A 21,584-nucleotide genomic window follows, 5' to 3' on the forward strand; every position below is an offset into this window, starting at 1 on the left:
AAGGTGCCTGTGGTGCCTCTGCTCGAAAGGGCTCTGTGCAGCCCTCAGAAACTCTGTTTTCACTGGCAGAGCGCTCGGGCCATCACAGGCACCCCCACACAAGTGACGTCAAGCTGCCATGCCCACCATGACCACACCCCGTGGCCCCTCCGAAGTCAAACACAACCCCGATGCAGCCCTCAATTAAATCGAGTTTGACACCCCTGCAATAGGGGAAGCCAGATTTGCTCAAACTTAATAACCGCAGCAAAAAGATAATAAAATCAGGCCTGACTCATTTAGCAACCAACTTGTTTAGGAATAGAAATTCTGGCCCCAAATTGTGGTTGTAAGTTAAGGACTAGCTGTTCTTTCTCCAGAAACTACCTTTCACCCATCCAGGAATTGGAAAGGGCAGTGAATTTGCTAATACATCCATACAAAAAAACACTAGGATCATCCATAACACACCAAAGTAGAGTACTCAGTACTCGACTGCTTTGAAAGTCATTGAATTTGGTATTCAATGCATTCTAATGCAGAAATTTTGTCCCAGTACTCATTATTTGTTTGGTACTCAACGCACAAGCTAGAACTTGTCAGTGTTGGCTGCTTCATGACTCACTGCCCTTTCCAGTTTGTTTGGACTCATCATTTATTTATTTATTTATTTATTTATTTTATTGAATTTTTATACCGCCCTTCTCCCGAAGGACTCAGGGCGGTGTACAGCCAAGTAAAAATCACAGTATAAACATTAAAAGAAATTAAAACAAACATATTCTAAGTGGCCAAATTTAAAACAGTTTAAAACATTAAAAATAAATAACCCCAATAAAATTTTAGGCCAGTCCCGCTTGAATAAATAGGTACGTTTTCAGCTCACGGCGAAAAGTCCGAAGATCAGGCACTTGACGTAAACCAGGGGGAAGCTCGTTCCAGAGCGTAGGAGCTCCAACAGAGAAGGCCCTGCCCCTGGGGGCCGCCAGCCGACATTGTTCGGCGGACGGCATCCTGAGAAGGCCCTCTCTGTGTGAGCGTACGGGTCGGTGGGAGGCAAAAGGTAACAGCAGGCAGTCTCGTAAGTACCCGGGTCCTAAGCCATGGAGCGCTTTAAAGGTGGTAACCAGAATCTTAAAGCGCACCTGAAAGACCACAGGGAGCCAGTGCAAACTGCGCAGGAGTGGTGTTACTACCTGCGCAGCTGCGTTCTGGACTAGCTGCAGCCTCCAGGTGCACTTCAAGGGCAGCCCCATGTAGAGAGCATTGCAATAATCCAAGCGGGAAGTGACAAGGGCATGAGTGACCGTGCATAAGGCATCCCGGTCAAGGAAGGGGCGCAACTGGAGCACCAATCGTACTTGGTGGAAGGCCCTCTTGGAGACGGCCGCCAAATGATCGTCAAACGACAGCCGCCCATCCAAGAGGACACCCAAGTTGCGCACCCTATCCGTCGGGGCCAATAACTCGCCCCCCACAGCCAGCTGCGGCTGCAGCTGACTGTACCAGGATGCCGGCATCCACAGCCACTCCGTCTTGGAGGGATTGAGCTTGAGTCTGTTCTCCCCATCCAGACCCGTACGGCTTCCAGACACCGGGACAGCACTTCGACAGCTTCGTTGGGGTGGTCCGGGGTGGAAAAGTACAGCTGCGTATCATCAGCGTACAGATGATAACTCACCCCGAATTTTTGGTACTCGTCACATCTCACCAAACCAATTAATAATGAGTACTAAGGTACCACTGTAGAATCCCTTTGCAAAAAAAATCAGTGATTGCTTTTATATAAATGATGGTTTAATGTTTTGTTCATTCCTACCTTGAGTGGTCGATGCCGATCTGGTTGTTTCCAACGGAGGTAGAGCTGTCCAGCAATGGACAACCCGACAAAGAACCAATAGCTGAAACTGAAGTAGTTAATAAGCAGAAAGACATCTTCGACAGTCAAGTAGATGAGGCTCATCGTACACTGTTAGAGAAGATAAGAGAAAGGCATGAAAAATTCCAAGCACAGCGTTTTCTGAGTTCTATATACAGTAGTGGCCAACCCTGTGGAAACCTTTTGGGAAAAGTGTATTTTCTAAAACTAGCTAATTTTTTCAGAGCAGTATCATAAAATTATACATCAATGGAAAGATAATTTAATCAAGAATGTAATGCAATAACTTTTATGAAGGATTTGCTATTAGAATAGCAGTTACAGTATAAAGAAGAAAAGTGAAATATGTAGGAAAAACGAGACATACAAAAATGACCACCATAGAAAAAACAAGATATACAAAAATTACCATCATGTCAGTTAATACTTTGTTGGGTAACCTTTAGCATGAATTACAGCCTTACAACGTCTTCCCATGGAGTGAACCAAGTTTCATGTGTTATCATGTGAAACCAAGATTGAATGACTGCTTCTATTAACTGGGTTTTACTGCTGGGTCGCTTCTGACTAACAAGTTTCTTTAGTTGGCTCCATCAAATTACAATTGGGTTAAGGTCTGGACTATTCCCAGGCCATTCCAGCAAGTGGAATATGATTATTCTTTGAATCTCCAAAGAAAAAAGTGGTGTTATTAGTCATCAAAATACACTTTTCCCAAAAGGTTTCCACAATTCTGGTCACTACTGTAAACTCATTGACTTTGCTTGTCAGAAGCTTTAGTAGTTTTCTGGCATCAAACTCTGTCACCTAAAAGTCTATTTGTCTTCTCAGTGGATAGATCTGCAGTGCAGAATGAGTGTAACAGACTGAATTTTTTGTTCTTTTAACAGCCCTGTAATCCCTTGCATCAGGATGGAGTAGGAGGGACTGAATAGAGCATCAGCGTTTACTGGCCGGATGCCCGTCCTGAAGCCTATGTGGAGTTCAATAACTCATTGCGCCCAGAGATAAATATCTGCCACTGCCTAGGATCGAACTCACAGCCTCCTGATTGTGAAGTGAGATCTCTACCTGAATAATCACAATAAATTGGCTTACATTGAAGAGAAGAGCTGGGACAGGTGTAAACCTTCCAATGTGGATCATGGATAAGAGGTCAGGTAGATGGCCTTCCCGAGATCCTACAAAGAAGAGCCTGGGAAAAAAAGAGACAGCATGCTTAATACCCTAGGCAGTATAAATCTAAGAACAGTTCCCCGACTCTCTCTCCATGGTTTGTATTAAATGAAGTGAGAATTATCTGTAAACAGTCAGAAAATTCCATTTAGAACAGGGGTCTCCAACCTTGGCAACTTTAAGACTTGTGGACTTCGACTTCCAGAATTCCTCAGCCAGCAAAGGTGGCTGAAGAATTCTAGGAGTCGAAGTCCACAAGTCTTAAAGTTGCCAAGGTTGGAGACCCTTGATTTAGAACATTGTTTCTCAACCTTCGCAGCTTAAAGATGTGTGGACTTCAACACCCAGAATTCCCTAGCTACCTTTATTTGAAACAACAAATTTAGGCTGGGTAGTGGCAGCAGTCAGGAGAAGAACTGAAAGTGAGGGAAATGGCATTGAGAATATGGAATAGAAACAAAACACAGGTTGTGCCCCAAAACATTTTGTGATTCTCGGCACAAGAGGCATTTTATAGAGAGTAATAATAGACAACCACAAATTGCTATTCCAGCAGGCCTTAGGGATTGTGATGGTTATTTCCTTCTGCCTTTCTTTTGTGGGATTAAGCAGAGAATCCTATTGCTGGAGGAGATAATTAAAAACCATTTGTTTGTTTCTTTGCTTGCTTGTTTTATTGCTAATTCTTATGGTTTTGACCCTGGTTACATATGACTGGTATCTCAGATGTTTAGAATCAGCGTTACTGAGAATGGGATACAAAGTAAGTAAGTGAACAAATGGCAAATGATATGATGATCAAAAGCATCCTGTCATATTGTATTATTTTATTTATTTATTGGAATTTGTCGAACAAAAATGAGAAGAAGAATAAGAGAATAAAAATACAATGACAGGGATGATACGGAGTGAAATCTACTTACCTACCGGTTCGGAAGTGCACGCACCACATTCTTGTGGTTAGCGGTACACAGTTTTAAGGACGATAAAGCAAAATTAATTGTTGTTCTTTTACCTGGATGATGCTAAAATAGAGGCATTCAGTCCCCCAAAACAGGACAAAGCGACAGCTATTGGAATGGTCCAGCTGAAAATCCCAAATACTTGGTCAGCAAACGTCTAACAATATAGAAGAGAAAAGGAAGGAAAAATTAGAATGCATTTAACATGCACTAGAACAGTGATTTCCAAATGTTAAAAAGTTCAGGAAGTTCACAGCCAGTCTTAGCGAGTAAATAAATATCTAGTGCTTCTCTTATCTGTGTAGGTCTGGCACTGAAATTCAGCTGTGGTCAAACAATTTCGGAAATACATGTCAATCTGAATTTATTGTTGGGAACGCCGATGCATAGAATCATTGCACGCAATCTGTGCAGATTAGATTGCTACAGTATACTATTCAACTTCTCTTTGCTCTTAAGCAATATTTTAAATTATCCATTTGCCCTCGAACCACACTAAGTTAAATAATATACGAGATCAATTTTCTAATACCTTGCTTGGAGAGAGAGAACAGTTAATCTTTTTCAGAGAGATTTACTCTGTATAAAACTCCCTTTTTACGACCCTGTAATCCCTTAATTTAAGGTAGAGTCGGGGCAACTGGATGGAGCTGAGCATTTACTAGCCGGATGCCCTTCCCGACACCATCCGGAGTTCACAGCAGATACTTTTTCTTTGTGCCCTAGGAGAGAAATATCTGCTGCTACCTAGCATTGAACTCTCAACCTTCCGAGTGGGAGGTGAGCACCTGCTCAATTAGGCCACCACACTGCTCAGATATACTCTTATTTATTTATTTATTTATTTATTTGATTTTTATACCGCCCTTCTCCCGAAGGACTCAGGGCGGTGTACAGGCAAAAATAAAACAGATAATACAATGTACAATTTAAAATGTAATTAAAAAACTTATTTTAAAATTAGCCTGAGAAGTAAAAATATACAATAAACTAAAAACCCCATTTAAAATTAATTAATAAAAATTTAAAATTAATAAAATTCAATGAAAAGATGTGTCTTCAGTTCGCGACGGAATGTCCGAAGGTCAGGTATTTGGCGTAAACTCTGTATAATATATATAGGTATAGATGATATGGATATAGACGATAGATAGATTAGGTAGGTAGGTAGGTAGGTAGGCAGATAGATAGATAGATAGATAGATAGATAGATAGATAGATAGATAGATAGATAGATAGATAGATAGATAGATAGATAGATAGATAGACAGACAGACAGACAGACAGATAGAAGGATAGATAGAAAGGTAGAAAGATAGAAAGAAAAGAAAGAAAGAAAGAAAGAAAGAAAGAAGGAAGGAAGGAAGGAAGGAAGGAAGGAAGGAAGGAAGGAAGGAAGGAAGGAAGGAAGGAAAGAAGAGAGAGGGAGAGATTCGATAGAGGGAGGGGAAGGAGGAGGGGGCAGGGAGGCAGGCAGATAGATAGATATACCTAAATTGTTTATACTTTCCTAATCTTTCTTATTTTGTTCTACCTTTCTTAACCCTACACAAGACATATCTTGAAGGTTTTCCCTATCATGATGAGCTGAAAAGTAGACTGTTCCCAGCCTCTCACAAATGTATGAATTTACACAGCAGCAGCATTTGGTACCTACGTCTGCAGATCTGATATTTTTTTTTCATGTCACTCCTAGGCCTAACAAACTTTAAATCTCAATTTACGCAGATATACTGTCATCCCATGACTGCCATCCAACATATACACCTTATCCATAACGCAACGACTAGCACACTGCCACAAACAACTTTCCCACCATAAATAGTGCCCAATAATTTTGTTTTCTGCAATCTCTAGAACATCCCAGAATGAGAATAACCAAGTTTTTTCACTTAGGGATTTTGTGATTTTAGGCATTTGAGAGAAAGATCTGGGGTTCACTGGGCAAAACACCAAGAAAGAAGGTATGCCAAAATTAAGAAAAAGGCATCCATCTGATTATTGCCATGTGACAAAGAGGATATGTCAAGAAAGAATGTCCCTGAAACAGATGTTGCACGGATGAAAAATGTGGTCAAGAAAGATCTTTGGAAAAAGGAGTAGTTCAACCACCCTTCAAATTTTTCAACCCTTGCAGAGTGATTAATTTCACTTAATTTAGCTGGCACTCAAGGTGCAGTTATCGGGGAGAAGACTGAAAAAGTTAAGATGCTTACAGTATGGGGAGGATTGCCAAAGTTAATTGCCTTCACTTGCTTAAACCTGCTCACTCTAAAACAGAATAGAGCACAAATGATAAATGGGACCAACTGTAAATTTAGTACGTCAACAAACCTGGCAAAGTACAACGGCAAATAAACCTGATTTTCACAACAGGAGGTAAGGACTCGGCAGAATAGAGTAGAATATTCTTTATTGGCCATGTGTGATTGGACACACAAGGAATTTGTCTCCGGTGCATAAGCTCTCAGTGTACATATAAACAATGCAGTAATATAGTCATACAATACCAATAGGAGAAGATAGTAGGAATACAGAACAACAGAGTTGGAAGGGACCTTGGTAGTCTTCTCTAGTCCAACCTCCTGTTCAGACAGGATGTCCTACACCCTATACCGTTTCAGACAAATGGCTTCCAATCTCTTCTTAAAAGCCACCAGTGCTGGAGCACTCACAACTTCTGGAGGCAAGCCGTTCCACTGATTAATTGTTCACAATGACAGGAAATTTCTCCTTAGTTCTAGTTCAAGGAAAGCTGAGAAGGATAATAGTAATTCAGTCCTACTACATGTAGTGCTGTTGGAATTAGGTGTTCAGCAGAGTGATGGCACAAGGGAAAACGCTGTGTCCAACTGTTCTGTCCCTCTTCGCCTCCGTCCGAGCGATGGCTTAATCAGCCGGCACTATCAGCTCTGGCAGCAAAATAGTGAGCGTATGCCAAGTGACTCTGTTATCTCCGTCGACACCGATGAGTCAAACTTCAGCTCTTAGTTAAGCAGTTAATTTGCCTGCTACGAAGAGGCATAGCAGCCCTCGCTGGTTTTATATCCTGTGGGGTGTGGCTCCATGACTCAGCACTTCCTAGGCCTGCCCTACCCCTGTTTCTGTTGTTCCCGCCTCTCCCGCCTACGAAACCTAGGGTCCAGCCAGGCCTGATTGCCATCAGCTGGGTCTGGAGGCGTGGCCGGGGGGGGAAGAGTCAGGGGACAGAGACCTCGTTAACTCCTCCACCAGGCCTGCCTCTGCTTCTGGAGCTGAGCCAGGGAAGCCGGCGCTCCTGAGGTAAGTCCTGATGGCCCTTCCCCCTCACTTTCCAAGTCACTTTCTGGCAGGGGGCCCTGCTTGGGGGGTGCAGACACATCACCAACTTTACAATGCTGGTCTCTGTTTCTTGGCTGAGAGAACCAGTGTTGTCTGGAGACAATTTCCCTGGTCATGTGGTCAGCATGGGTATACGCCAAAGGAGCATGGAACTCTGTTACCTTCCCCATAAAGTGGTACCTATTTATCTAATCGCATTTGCCTGCTTTTGAACTGCTAGGTGGGCAGGAGCTGGAGCAAGGAACAGGAGCTTACGCTCACCCCTTTGTGCGGAGCTCGGGGTTCAAACCCAGGCTGTTAGATCTCTAGCTGACAAGCTCAGAGTCTTTAACCACCGAGCCATTGTGCTCCCCCTCCCCCATCTCAATGTATGAATGGGCAAAATATGTACATACCAGAACCCACAAAACAAGAAGTATTCAGTGAATTACTGAAAACACGTGGCTCTTGCTAAATTAAATGGAGAGAATTACAGAAAATACTGTCCTAGAATAACAATGTATATAGAGAAAACTGCAGGTAGTATCCTTCACTTACAACTCGTTGCTGAGCAACTGTTTGAAGTTATGATGGATCCCCCAAATGGAATTTATAACCCGGTTTCAAAATTCCAAGTGTCACACACACACACACACACACACAGTATCAATGTGATTGCTTGCAGCCGTTTGTGGTCATGTGACCACAATTTATGATGTTTTGCCAGAAGTCAGCCTTTATTTTGGGTTTCTGGCAAAACCCCGGCCCATAGCAAACAATGGGTTTGCTTAACGACTGTGGGGTCGCTTAACTGCAGCATTCACTTAATGACCGCCGCAAACAAAGGGCCTCTGCTGGCTCAGACTGCTAAGACAGTCTGTTATTAACAGCAGCTGCTTGCAATTACTGCAGGTTCGAGTCCCACCAGGCCCAAGGTTGACTCAGCCTTCCATCCTTTATAAGGTAGGTAAAATGAGGACCCAGATTGTTGGGGGCAATAAGTTGACTTTGTATATAATATACAAATGGATGAAGACTATTGCTTGACATAGTGTAAGCCGCCCTGAGTCTTCGGAGACTCTAATTTGCTCGGTTTTAAATTGTTGTTTTAATTGTATATTTTTTATATTTTTTATCCTTTGGCTGTGCACCGCCCTGAGTCCCTCGGGAGAAGGGCGGTATAAAAATTTAATAAAACTAAAAACTAAACTAAAACTTGTGTGTCCAATCACACTTGGCCAATAAAAATTCTATTCTATTCTATTCTATTCAGAACTAGGAGTGGCCACAGGGTGGAGATGAATGCTATCATCCGTGATCTAAACCTTTCTGAGCTCGTAATCAGCACCTGGCCATCTCTCCCACAGCTGTTCCACCCACGCAGGCTTTGGGTTTGTTTGTTTTTTCCTGCAGGTAGATGAATCACTGATAACCTACGAAGAATTCTTAGGTGCGGTAAATAATACATTGGTGCTGATCAGAGGCCTATCCGTTGGCAGTATGACAGATGGGTCTCCATATCTGTAGGACCTGTGGTTAGAGTGCAGTACCGCAGGCGACTTCTGCTGCCTGCCGGCTGCCTGCAATTTGGCAGTTTCAATCTCACCAGGCTCAAGGTTGACGCAGCCTTTTGTCCTTCCGAGGTGGGTAAAACGAGGATCCAAAATTGTTGGGGGCAATAGACTGACTCTATAAACCGCTTAGAGAGGACTGTAAAGCAGGGGTCTCCAATCTTGGTCCCTTTAAGACTTGTGGACTTCAACTCCCAGAGTTCCTCAGACCCCTGCTGTAAAGCACTGTAAAGCAGTATATAAGTCTAAATGCTAGTGTTATTTTCCTTCCTTCCTTCCTTCCTTCCTTCCTTCCTTCCTTCCTTCCTTCCTTCCATCCGTCCATCCGTCCATCCTTACATCCATACATCCATGATTTGCAGTGGTTAGAATGCAGTATTGCAGGCTAAATCTGCCCACAGGCCAGGAGTTTGATCCTGACTGGCTCAAGGTTGACTCAGCCTTCCATCCTTTGGTAAAATGTGGACCCAGATTGTCGGGGGCAAGAGGCTGACTCTGTGAACTGCTCAGAGAGGGCTGTGAAGCACTGTGAAGCAGTACATAAGTCTAAGTGATATTGCTATTCCAATTTTCATGGTGGTGACTGGAGGCTAAACCCTAGGATGAACGGTTGCAGGAACTGGGAATGTCTAGTCTAATGAAGAGAAGAACGAAGGAGGTGTGTGTCACATGATAGTGGTCTTCCAGTACTTGAGGGGCTGACACAGAAAAGAGGGTGTCAATTTAATCTCCAAGGCAACTGAGGACAGGATAAAATGTAATGGATGGAAGAACATCAAAGAGAGATCCAACTTGGAAATAAGGAGGAATTTCCTGACAGTGAGAATAATTAACCAGTGGAACGAGGTGCCTTCTGAAGTTGTGGGTGCTCCATCATTGGAGATTTTTTTAAAGAAGAGACTGGATATCCATTTGTCTGGAACGTTAGAGGGTTAGAGGGGTTGGATTAGAAGACCTCCAAGGTCCCTTCCCAACACTGTTATTCTTTATTTATCATACTAAAAAGTTAGCTGCTTGTAACCTCTATCTTTTTCAGGAAACTTTTGTTCATCCAATGCCTTTGAGCAGTCAAGCTGACCAATTTTATTCTGCATGAGACGCATTTCATATCGAAATACAAATTCTAATTTTTGACGGTTACCAAAGCCTCTCTGCTCCCTTGTCCGGGAGTAAAAAAAGGGAGACTCAAAATAGAAATGAATACTTCTTAATACATTAATATTAAATTCCTCAACATGGAATTTAAAGGTGTAGCTCAGAGGAAGCCACAAGCTTAAGAAACAGATTCAACAGTACCGTTATTGCAGAACCATAAATGTATTAATATATCACAACTACAGGCTTGCCCAGTGAAGCAAATGTAGATGAGTAAGCAAAGCAATTACTTGTTTATCAGATTGTAACTTGTACACTGAAATTGCTTGGCTTATTTGTTTCCGCATTAAGCTTGGCCAAGATTTCTCAGCCAAATAAACACAACGCATGCAAGTGGAATCTTGCTCAAAACTCATCTCATTTCCAGTTTCAGCTTGTAATTAAACATTACGAGAAAAAAAAATTATTTACATGCTTTCGAACAGAGAAACAAGCCGGCTTCTAATGACACAGTTTTATCCTTAAAAACAGAAGAAATTCAGAAGTTAAAATAAGAACAGGAAAATGATAGTTCGTTGGTGGAATGAATGGCTTGTATGTCAGAAATAGTGTTGGGCAGTAATGGCTAACCTTTTTGCCATCACGTGCCAAAAACGGGAGAAGGACGGGGCCACGTGCGGCCACAGCTATAATGCAATGCCCCCCATGCGCCCTGTAGAGTCCTCGGGGATACAACGCTTAAGTGAAGTCTATCTGTAATTTTTCAGCATTATTTTTTTTTGTCCTGCTTTACTTTGTGCTCAATCAGGGAGTCAGGCTAGAAGACCTCCAGGGTCCCTTCTAGCCCCATGAGTCTAAGATGAAACATGAAATGTTCATTTTTGCTCTTTACAAGGGCTCATCAGCAACGAACCCACAGAGATCACTTCCAGCCTGCTAAAAGCAGAAACACTCCTCATTTCACTGCAATTTTAGCCACATTTTTAAGGTTCTCGGATCGCTAAGCTATCCTGAGGTGTTAGGAAAGTAGTTCCTAACAGTTCCCCAGCCTCTCAGGCGGAAATCACCTATGGGGAGAACAACATCCAAATTACATTAATTCCATTTTCCTCCTTTCAAAATCAAAAGGGCTTTATATTAATAAATCACAGCTAAGGGTAACTGATGATTTAATCCAATAAATCTTCACTTAGTTTAGTACGTATTTCAACTCGGCCTCCTGATTAACATCAAATCCAGAGGAAATGCAATTTCACCGATTAGTCACCAGGTATATGAAGCTCCAACAATATTTCTAAACCTTGAATGACTGCCAAATCACTCGGGGATAAAAGGCATAACTCGGCCTTCTCTCTTCTTTCAAGCGGAAAAGTCAAACAGTTATCGAGCTATTAACAACTGGGGGAAAAAAAATAGAAATGAGGTCATTGCAACCCTAGTCCAATATAATTTTTTTTTCAGGCGGAAGCAGGGACTCAAGAGCCAAATCTAACAATAAATAAAATAAAATAAAATAAAATAAAATAAAATAAAATAAAATAATAAAATAAAATAAAATAAAATAAAATAAAATAAAATAAAATAAAATAAAATAAAATAAAATAAAATAGCAAGGACAGACTTACCACCGCAACCGCATCGCTGGAAAGGATAGCATTAATATCCAGCACGGTATAGTAAGCTATATTGGTCAAGATGTAGATAATTGTCACAATCGGCATAGAAATCGCAATAGCGAGAGGCAAATTCCTGGTCAAACCAAACGAAAAGAAAATACTTCAGTATGAGTCACTGTAGGAACCTTTTTTCCACCCCCTGACAAACACCAGCTTGAAACCTGGAATATCGTCTGTTCATATTTGCAGTGATTAGAGAACCATGGGAAAGTTTAAGAAATGCATTAAAGCACATTAGGTTTTTCAAAAAGTGCTTTATTTACATTATCCTGGCACCCCATCTGTTCCAGAGGCTGTAAATGCGTCCGGATTATAGCACAGCAGAGGTTCACATGATGGGAGGATCAGATCAGAAACTCACATTCTGTATTCCTTCCCAGTCACCGTATATGAAAAGTCCACACATCGAAAAAGGAAAATATTTCACAGGGCTGAAAGGTGAGCTCCTTGGGGCTCTCTGAGTTTGGTGGTTTTCATTACCCAACTAAGTAACTTTATCAGTGCTAGAAGCTAGAAGCACTACTGATGATATTATCCAGTTTGGGTAATGAAATGTTTGCAAGGAAAATAACCAAGCTCAGTGAGCACTAAGGACCCCTCAAAAGTCAATATATCAACAACAAAAAATTAGATTGAAACTTCTTCCTCCAAGACATGGAATTCAAACCTGTAAAAAGCAGGTATGCTCAATTGAATCAATTCACCAAGCAACGTTCTATGTTGTCTACAGCAAACAAAATTTGCTTTAAGGAATCTCATCAACTCCATAATTCTTTCCTTTTCCCCTTCTATTTGCCGGATTCAAAAATACTGATATTAATGCAAACTTTTTCCTTCGTTTATGACTTATAACTGTATGACTGTAACTTTGTTGCTTGTATCCTTAGGATTTATATTGATATTGATTGTCTCCCGATTGCTTATTTGTACCCTATCACTATCATTAAGTGTTGTATCATTAAGTATTAAATTTGTACCCTATTACATTAAATATTGTAAGGGTTGTACCTTGATAAAGGTATCTTTTCTTTTATGTACACTGAGAGCATATGCACCAAGACAAATTCCTTGTGTGTCCTATCACACTTGGCCAATAATGAATTCTATTCTATTCTATTCTATATTCTAATTTTCCTATGACTATCATTAAGTGTTATACCTTATGATTCTTGACAAATGTATCTTTTCTTTTATATAGACTGAGAGCATATGCACCAAGACAAATTCCTTGTGTTTCCAATCACACTTGGCCAATAAAAATTCTATTCTATTCTATGGGATCAAACTCCTTGTCAGTTTTAAAACTAGGTGAGGGTCTTTTAAACTTTGTGAGGGTTTTTACTTGTCGTTAAAAATAAAAGCTCCAAGAAGCTCTTACCTTTCTGGATTTTTTATTTCTTCAGTTACAAAATTCAGGGTGTCCCAACCTGAGTATGAGAACAAGGCAGAATAAAGTGCAAGAGAAATTCCTCCGAGGTTCCAAGATGACCCCTCAAAAGAGTCCTGAAAATGTTCTGAGTATCCTGGATATAAAAGAAAAATACAGAAATAAATGCAACCTTGGAAAATACACAATGAAGCAGTTGTTTTTTTAGAACAACATAATAAGAAAAATGTCAACTATACAGAACCTCTGATATCTAGGTAAAGGTAAAGGTTCCCCTCGCACATATGTGCTAGCCGTTTCCGACTCTAGGGGGCAGTGCTCATCTCAGTTTCAAAGCCAAAGAGCCAGCACTGTGCCAAGATGTCTCTGTGGTCATGTGGCCGGCATGACTCAATGCCAAAGGCACCTGAAACGCTGTTCCCTTCCCACCAAAGGTGGTCCCTATTTTTCTACTTGCATTTTTTACATACTTTTGAACTGCTAGGTTGGCAGAAGCTGGGACAAGTAATGGGAGCTCACCCTGTTACGTGGCACTAGGGATTCGAATCGCTGAACTGACAACAAGATTGCTGAATCTGGCAAACGTTTGGTAATCCCACCAGAAATTTAGGAAGATTCCATATTAAATCATAGCAAGAAGCACAAACTGGTTGCTGTTGAAGCTTGATTCCATAAAACATCAACTCAAAGACATCTATGTTCTCAGCAATTCCCAGAAATTCAAAATGCCCATTCTTTAAGCACCCGTTTTCATCTCTCTCTTTTTTTGGAGGGGAAATGCAAAAAAAAACAACACCCTCTTTGCTTTAATCTAGAGCAGGGGAGTTTGGAGTAAGTGTCTTAATTTCAGATTCATGTCTTAAATGTCCCTATCAGTGCTAGGATTGTAGATGTCTTCTCTTTCAAGTGCTACCTCCCTTATTTGGGGTCTGTACAAAAATAAACATTTTAGACCAAGCACATATTAAACCACCCAATAGACACCATTTAGGGAAGAAGTTTCAAAAGTACATGTAGCTATCAAGACTTACTCTTATTTCTTTATTTAGCCTCAGCCCCTGGGAAATAATTTTGAAGCTACTCCAATGAGATCAAATTGTCCATTACTAGAGCAACTGTTACTGTGTTTCCCCAAAAAATAAGACCTCCCCTGAAAATAAACCCTCCTACGAAAATTTTTAAACCCATGTGCCATTTCCTCTAGAAAGAAGAGAAGAGAAGAGAAGAGAAGAGAAGAGAAGAGAAGAGAAGAGAAGAAGGTAACCCTACACCACTTCAGACAAATGGTTATCTAATCTCTTAAAAACTTCCAGTGTTGGAGCATTTACAACTTCTGGAGGCAAATTGTTCCACTTATGGTTTTAACTGTCAGGAAATTTCTCCTTAGTTCTAGGTTGCTTCTCTCCTTGATTACTTTCCATCCATTATTGTATTGCCTTCAGGTGCTTTGGAGAATAGGTTGACTCCTTCTTCTTTGTGGCAACCCCTGAGATATTGGAACACTGCTATCACATCACCCCTCTAGTCCCTCTTTTCATCAAACTAGACATACCCAATTCCTGCAGCTGTTCTTCATATGTTTTAGCCCCCAGTGCCCTAATCGTCTTTGTTGCTCTTCTCGGCACTCTTTCTAGAGTCTCAATATCTTTTTTACATTGTGGCAACCAAAACTGAATGCAATATTACCTCTAGTACTTCTCTTTGTTAGACTGGAAATACTGTGTTCCCTCAATCGTTCAGCAAAACACTAGCAACTTAAAATCTATTTTGAAGTTTCATCCAGCTGGATGTTAAACAAAGAAAAGGACACGGCTTAATGTTAAAGCTGTAGAACCAGCTTTAATTTCAGGTATACTGAAAAGAGTGTCATTTTTACTAAGCCATGCCCATTCTTCATCGTTCAGCACACACACTATTTTTCCAAGTTGTTGGAGTTTTGTTTTGTTTTTTGAACAGTGGATAAATTGTAAATTTAAAAATAAAATAAAATTACAACCAGTAGTTGTTTTTATTCAGTGTCACTTAGAAAACAAACTGCAAAGTTGTTTTATAGACGCTTATCTAGAATCCTCTGCAATGTTTAAAGTGATGAATACAAAACTATCTAAATCACCTTAAAACAATTTCCACATCTTGCCTCCTAAGGAAGAAAGGATGGTGGCTAACGTAATATGAGAAAGGATACACATGCCTTATTATGATAATGCATGATTCTTCATAGGCCCCATTGGTGAATAAACAATGTACTGAAGGTATAAATGCATTTTCAGCACAATGGAAGTACAGACTTCCTACTTTTTCTCGTACTAGTGTATGATTGAAATTTCCAAGCCAAACAGGAATAAAGAAGTGAGGTTTTTTTAAACTGAGTATTGTGATAAACCTACCACAGCTCAGATACTGCAGCTCATAAGAAAAACAGATTAGCAAGGCCAGGTGGCCGAAACTGAAAATAGACAAATAACAAAGGAAAAACACACAAATGACTAAAGGAAAGAGACTCGGGAGATCTTGGCTTCAAAATACAAGCAACCTTGTCAGCAATATGCACACAAGGGTTAGCAAAACAGCTTTTTAAGGTCATTTCCATTATTGGTTTATAGGCCAAAAGTATGTTCAAACAGTAATATAATTTAAGTACATTACAAATTTCTGCATCAAATTAAAATGTGGTATTAACTGGATGAGTTAATAACAGGCTCTTATCCATGTGAACACCCATTGCGGAGAAGTTTGAACAAGACATCATCTACAGTAGATATTAAAGTAAATCCATAAGTGACTCTGCAAGATTTGAAAAGCCATGAAGAAGTCACGGCTTTATTATGAAGTTCCCAAACTTGAAGGAAACTGATTTATCGATCCAGATATATGTGAAGTCTTCATTTAGGCTCTTAAGAAATATAATAATCACTCAGAGTTGCTTCATGGTGAGAGGGGTGGGAAGGAAGGAAGGAAGGAAGGAAGGAAGGAAGGAAGGAAGGAAGGAAGGAAGGAAAAGGAGAGTCTAGGTCAGGGGTCTCCAACCTTAATAACTTTAAGGCTTGTGGACTTCAACTCCCAGAGTTCCTCAACCAGCTTTGCTGCTCTAGGTGGCTTACAGGCGTTGAATAAAATGCAGTATAAAACATTAAAACAATAAAGGTCTTATTTTAAAGTTCAATTAAAATTAAAATAAGCAGGATGGAGAGGGAGGGAGCAAAGTGCCCATAGGGAGGAGGTAGGGTGTTCTCTACTCCAGGGGTCTCCAACCTTGGTCCCTTTAAGACTTGTGGACTTCAACTCCCAGAGTTCCTCAGCCAGCTTTGCTGGCTGAGGGACTCTGGGAGTTGAAGTCCACAAGTCTTAAAGGGACCAAGGTTGGAGACCCCTGCTCTACTCCATCAGCCACTCCCAACGTACCACATACCCATTGGGAACTCAGGCTAGTTGGCACAGTCATGTCTTCAAGGCATTTTAGAGGCCAAAAGAATGGGAACAGATCTGACCTTTGGGGGGACAAGGTGTTCCACAGAGCAGGAGCCACAGCAGAAAAGTCTCTTCTCCTGGACCTCACCAGTCAAACTTCCTTGGCTGACAGGGTCCACAGAAGGTCCCTTTGCCCCATGGGTGGGGTGGGCTAATCCCTTCAGGGTAAACTGATTCCTCAGACAGCCTTATCTCCCCCTTTTCCCAAGAAAATTTCAGCTCAGATCACAATATTCACAAGCTCACAGCTTGCTCACAGCTTCACATTACTTTGTAAAGGTATTCCAAAGAGGAGGTCATTTATATCTCCTGCAGGAAGGCAAAGTTGTGCGGTTATTCTTCTATTTATGACTGGGTTTTTTGTTTGTTTGTTTTTTATTTGCATTTATATCCCGCCCTTCTCCGAAGACTCAGGGCGGCTTACACTATGTCAAGCAATAGTCTTCATCCATTTGTATATTATATACAGAGTCAACTTATTGCCCCCAACAATCTGGGTCCTCATTTTACCTACCTTATAAAGGATGGAAGGCTGAGTCAACCTTGGGCCTGGTGGGACTTGAACCTGCAATAATTGCAAGCAGCTGATGTTAATAACAGGCTGCATTAGCCTGTTGAGCCACCAGAGGCCCAGATTGCTTAGCAATCATCCAAAGTTGTGATGGATCTCCCCTAAACAACCTGGATTCAAAGTTCTGACAGCTACCTTCCTGGTCACATGATTGCATTTGGGGGCACTCGGCAATGGACTGGCTTTACAGCTGTTTGCAGTATCCTGTGGCTAAATGACCTTTTCTTTTGATTTTTTTTTGCTAGGGACATTAGGGGCATTTACTTCCAGTTCCTGGCCAAAAAAAAAATGCCCATTGCATTCTATGGGTTTGCTTAACGACTGCAGCATGTTTTAGGACCACCACAAAAAAAAAAGTCATAAAATTGGATCTGTAACGTGGGTGCACTGCCTTACACATGACAGCAATTCTGGGCTTCATTATGGTCATAAATCAAGGATTAAAGGTAACCAATTTACTATGGAATACGGTAAACTTTTGTGGATTACAGTTCCTTTTACCCAACTCAGGGAGCAGTTTCCCAAAAGAACAGCATACACGCAACTACAAAAATGTTTACAAGGGGGATAAGAGGAAAATGAATTGTGGAAGAGCTTGGCAGTGCTAATTAAGTAGTGAATGTTCTTAAAATATTTGTTGGGTATAGCATAAATCCATGCATTGCTAAACGGATTAATGCTGTAGCTCAGTCAGACCTTTTCTCTCCGTTAAATCTATTGAAAATAACACTAAACCTTTTAGTTCCAGTTCAGCTTATATCACAATTTCTCATTCACACCTACCCAGAAATTCATTGAGATGAAAAGATCTATTTTTCATAAAGAGAAATTGTTCACGTTAGGGACCTCTTGAACATAGGGATCCCCAACTTCTGGGCTGCGACCCACTACCACACCATGGTCTATTCAAAACTGGTCCGCGTGAGTAACTCAACTGACATGAGCAATTCGCTGGCCCAAACATGCACAAAGCTCAATTTGTGCAAGTTGAGCTGTGCACGTGCGCGCATGTCAGCCCAACACTCCCGCGGCCCGGTTCCACACTTCCTAACCCCCCTCCCCAGTAGGGCCACCAAGGCGCAAAGGTTGGGGACCACTTCTTTAACATATCCTCTTGGGTCAGCCCAGCTACTGAGGGGACCAACAAGTGTTATACCTTCTTATGAAAAATAACCCAAATGGATGCTTGCTCAACATATGGTTTTGCTGCTCAATTTTTATCTTTATTGTTTTGTGCTTCGTGCAGTATTGACTCCTGGTGTTTGCCTAGACTAGTTCCTGCTGTTTTCTTCGCAAAGATTTTCAAAATGATTTGCCATTGTCTCCTTGTTAGAGTTGAGAGAGAAGGACTAGCCCAAAGTCCCCCAGCTGGCTTTGCACCTAAGGCAGGATTAGAATTCCCAGTCTCCCGGTTTCTAGCCTGATGTCTTCACCACTACATCAAACTCTTATTTTAGTTAGTCTTGACTCCTGATTGACTACATGAATAAGTTGCTGCATAAGTTGATTGGTTCCCTTCTTCTTCTTCTTCCCAGAAAGAAATACTGGACCAAGGTCACCTTCCTGCTGGCTTCATGCCTGTGGTGGAATTCAATTTTTTTTACTACTGGTTCTGTGGGCGTGGCTTAGTGGGCATGGTGTGGCTTGGTGGGCATAGCAGGGGAAGAATACGGCAAAATCTCCATTCCCACCCCACTCCTGGGAGAAGGATATTGCAAAATCTCCATTTCCACCCCACTCTGGGGTCAGCCAGAGGTGGTATTTGCCGGTTCTCCGAATTACGCAAAATTTACACTACCGGTTCTCAATAATAATAATAATAATAATAATAATAATAATAATAATAATAATAATAATAATAATAATAATAATAATAATAATAATAATAATAATAATAATATTTTAATTTGTATACCGCCCTTCTCCCGAAGGACTCAGGGCGGTTTACAGCCACAACCTATCAGAACTTTTTTTATTATTATTTAATTTTGTCACAACAGTATATACAATCATCAACATAAACAATAACCCATCATGAGAGGAAAAAAAGTATATATAAGTAAAAGTATGCAACAACTATGTTAATTTGATATGATGAAGGGAACAATAGGACAGGAACCGTAGGCACTTTTGTGTTCTTATGCACACCCCTTATAGTCCTCTTAGGAATGGGGTGAGGTCAATAGTAGACAGTTTTTGGTTGAAGATTTTGGGGTTTTGAGTAGAGACTATAGAGTCAGGTAGTGAGCTCCAAGCGTTAACAACTCTGTTACAAAAGTCATATTTTCTGCAATCAAGTTTGAATCGGTTGACATTAAGTTTGAATCTATTGTTTGCTCTTGTATTGTTGCGATTGAAGTTGAAGTAGTCTTTTACAGGAAGGATATTACAATAGATGATTCTGTGTGTTAAACACAGATCATGTCGGAGTCGGCGGAGTTCTAAGTTTTCTAATCCCAGGGTTTCAAGCCTGGTGGTATAAGGTATTTTGTTGTTTTCGGAGGAGCGAAGAACTCTTCTAGTAAAATATTTCTGGACGCGTTCGATAGTATTAATGTCAGAGATGTGGTATGGGTTCCAGACGGATGAGCTGTATTCAAGAATAGGTCTGGCAAATGTTTTGTATGCTCTGGTTAGTAGTGTAGAGTTTTTGGAAAAGACTTGCTGAATAGCACCCTGCTTCATGCCCAAGACAGTACTAGAACTCCCAGATTTTAACCTGGTGCCTTTTAATCACTAGAACCCAACTGGCTCTCAATGCAAAACAATCGATACAAACCTCTGTATGTTCAGCTATTCATCTTACCCTGGCATAGTTTAACAATTCCTGTAACGATGATGACAATTAGAGCAATGACTTTGGCATAGGTGAATGCATCCTGCACCCTTGTTCCCCATTTAACATAGGCACAATTTATAAACGTTAGAAGACCTACAAGACAAAAAAGGGAAGCAAAGGAAGACATTAGAAAGCGATGGTGACATTGGTTGTATTAAAGCAAGCCCTGATGTGAAGTCTTCCATGCCAAAGTTAATGGTCAAAACGCCATATTAGTAAACGAGCTAAGAAGATTGTGTTAAGTCAAGTCAAAGCCTTTATTGTCACTGTACATCATGTATACAACAAAATTGGTTTAACCCAGTGGTAAAATTCAATTTTTTTTAATACTGGTTCTGTGGGCTTGGCTTGGTGGGCTGGGCTTGGCTTGGCTTGGTGAGCGTGGCTTGGTGGGCTTGGCAGGGGAAGGATACTGCAAAATCCCCATTCCCATCCCACTCCTGGGTTTTTTTGTGCGCTGATTGGATGGGGGTGTGTCCTGTTTGGGTGGGGGCTTGGTTGTGCACAAGCCCCCACCCAATAAAAAAAAACCCCATCCAATCAGAGCACAGCCAAGCTCCCACCCAATCAGTTTAAACCCCCACTAGCAGTTAAAAAGGAAGAAACAGCTGCAATCACACATTGCTCCCAGAAGCACGAAGCTGAAGCCTGAAGATGACGAATGAGACTTCGTTGAAACGTCACCAAGACACTTCCAATTTTACGCGGGAGAAAACCCGAAAAACCAAAGACCTACATACAAACACCCGCGAAAACCTCAGAAAACATATATAAATATATATATTTATATATTTCTAAAGAATTTCTTATAAAAATCTGCAGTGTAAAATCAGTAAATAGGTAGGATTTATATATATGAAACCATAGGTTGCTAAATATCATAGTAGCCTGTGTCACATCTATATGGAATAAACCATGATTTGGAGATAACAGTGAGTAGATTCATACATCACATCTAGCCCCCTGCTCAAGCAGGAGAACCTACACCGGGGTCTACAAACTTGGCTCTGGCTGAGGAACTCTGAGTTGAAGTCCACAAGTCTTAAAAGAGCCAAATTTGCAGACCCCTGACCTATACCATTTCAGACAAAATGCTGTCCAGTCTCTTCCTGAAAACCTCCAGTGATGGAGCACCCACAATTTCTGGTGGCAAGCTGTTCCACTGGCGAATTGTTCTCACTGTTAGGTAGTTTCTCCTTAATTCTGCAGGTTGCTTCGCTCTTTGATTATTGTTTTCTTGCCCTGCCCTCTGGTGCTTTGGATAATAATTTGACCCCTCATGCTTTTCAGTTTGCTTTTCCGCATCAGTTTCTCAAAGGGCACCCCAGCTTAATAACCTTTTCAAAAGTTACTTAACTACTGTCCTTCCATAATGCAGAAGTTGTTTCTCTTCACCCACAGCAACTCAACCCACTAGACTCAAACTTATTATTATTATTATTATTATTATTTATATTTGTATACCGCCCTTCTCCCGAAGGACTCAGGGCGGTTCACAGCCAATAAAAAACACAATACATAGAATACAAATTAAAAACTATATAAAAAACTGATTCAATAACGGCCTAAAAATTTAGATACAATTTAAAACCCCATTTAAAACCCCCAATTAAAACCCATAAATTTAAAAAACTAACCCAGTCCTGCGCAGATGAATAAATGCGTTTTAAGCTCGCGATGA

General features: G+C 40.9%; 1 protein-coding gene across 3 annotated transcripts in view; it reads right to left on the minus strand.

Annotated features, from left to right (window-relative positions):
• The window catches only part of SLC7A6 (solute carrier family 7 member 6), a 44,712-nt gene that overhangs the window by 5,136 nt on the left and 17,992 nt on the right, over nucleotides 1-21,584 (minus strand). For all 3 annotated transcript variants that reach the window (XM_058155579.1, XM_058155577.1, XM_058155578.1), the window contains exons 3-8: nucleotides 19,871-19,996; nucleotides 13,017-13,161; nucleotides 11,588-11,711; nucleotides 4,050-4,153; nucleotides 2,957-3,053; nucleotides 1,799-1,948 (exon numbers count right to left, since the gene is read on the minus strand). In XM_058155579.1, the coding sequence (XP_058011562.1) occupies nucleotides 1,799-1,948; nucleotides 2,957-3,053; nucleotides 4,050-4,153; nucleotides 11,588-11,711; nucleotides 13,017-13,161; nucleotides 19,871-19,996 (746 nt within the window). The remainder of the gene's footprint in view (nucleotides 1-1,798; nucleotides 1,949-2,956; nucleotides 3,054-4,049; nucleotides 4,154-11,587; nucleotides 11,712-13,016; nucleotides 13,162-19,870; nucleotides 19,997-21,584) is intronic.

This window comes from Ahaetulla prasina, chromosome 12 (assembly GCF_028640845.1).
Source record: "Ahaetulla prasina isolate Xishuangbanna chromosome 12, ASM2864084v1, whole genome shotgun sequence".
NCBI lineage: Eukaryota > Metazoa > Chordata > Lepidosauria > Squamata > Colubridae > Ahaetulla > Ahaetulla prasina.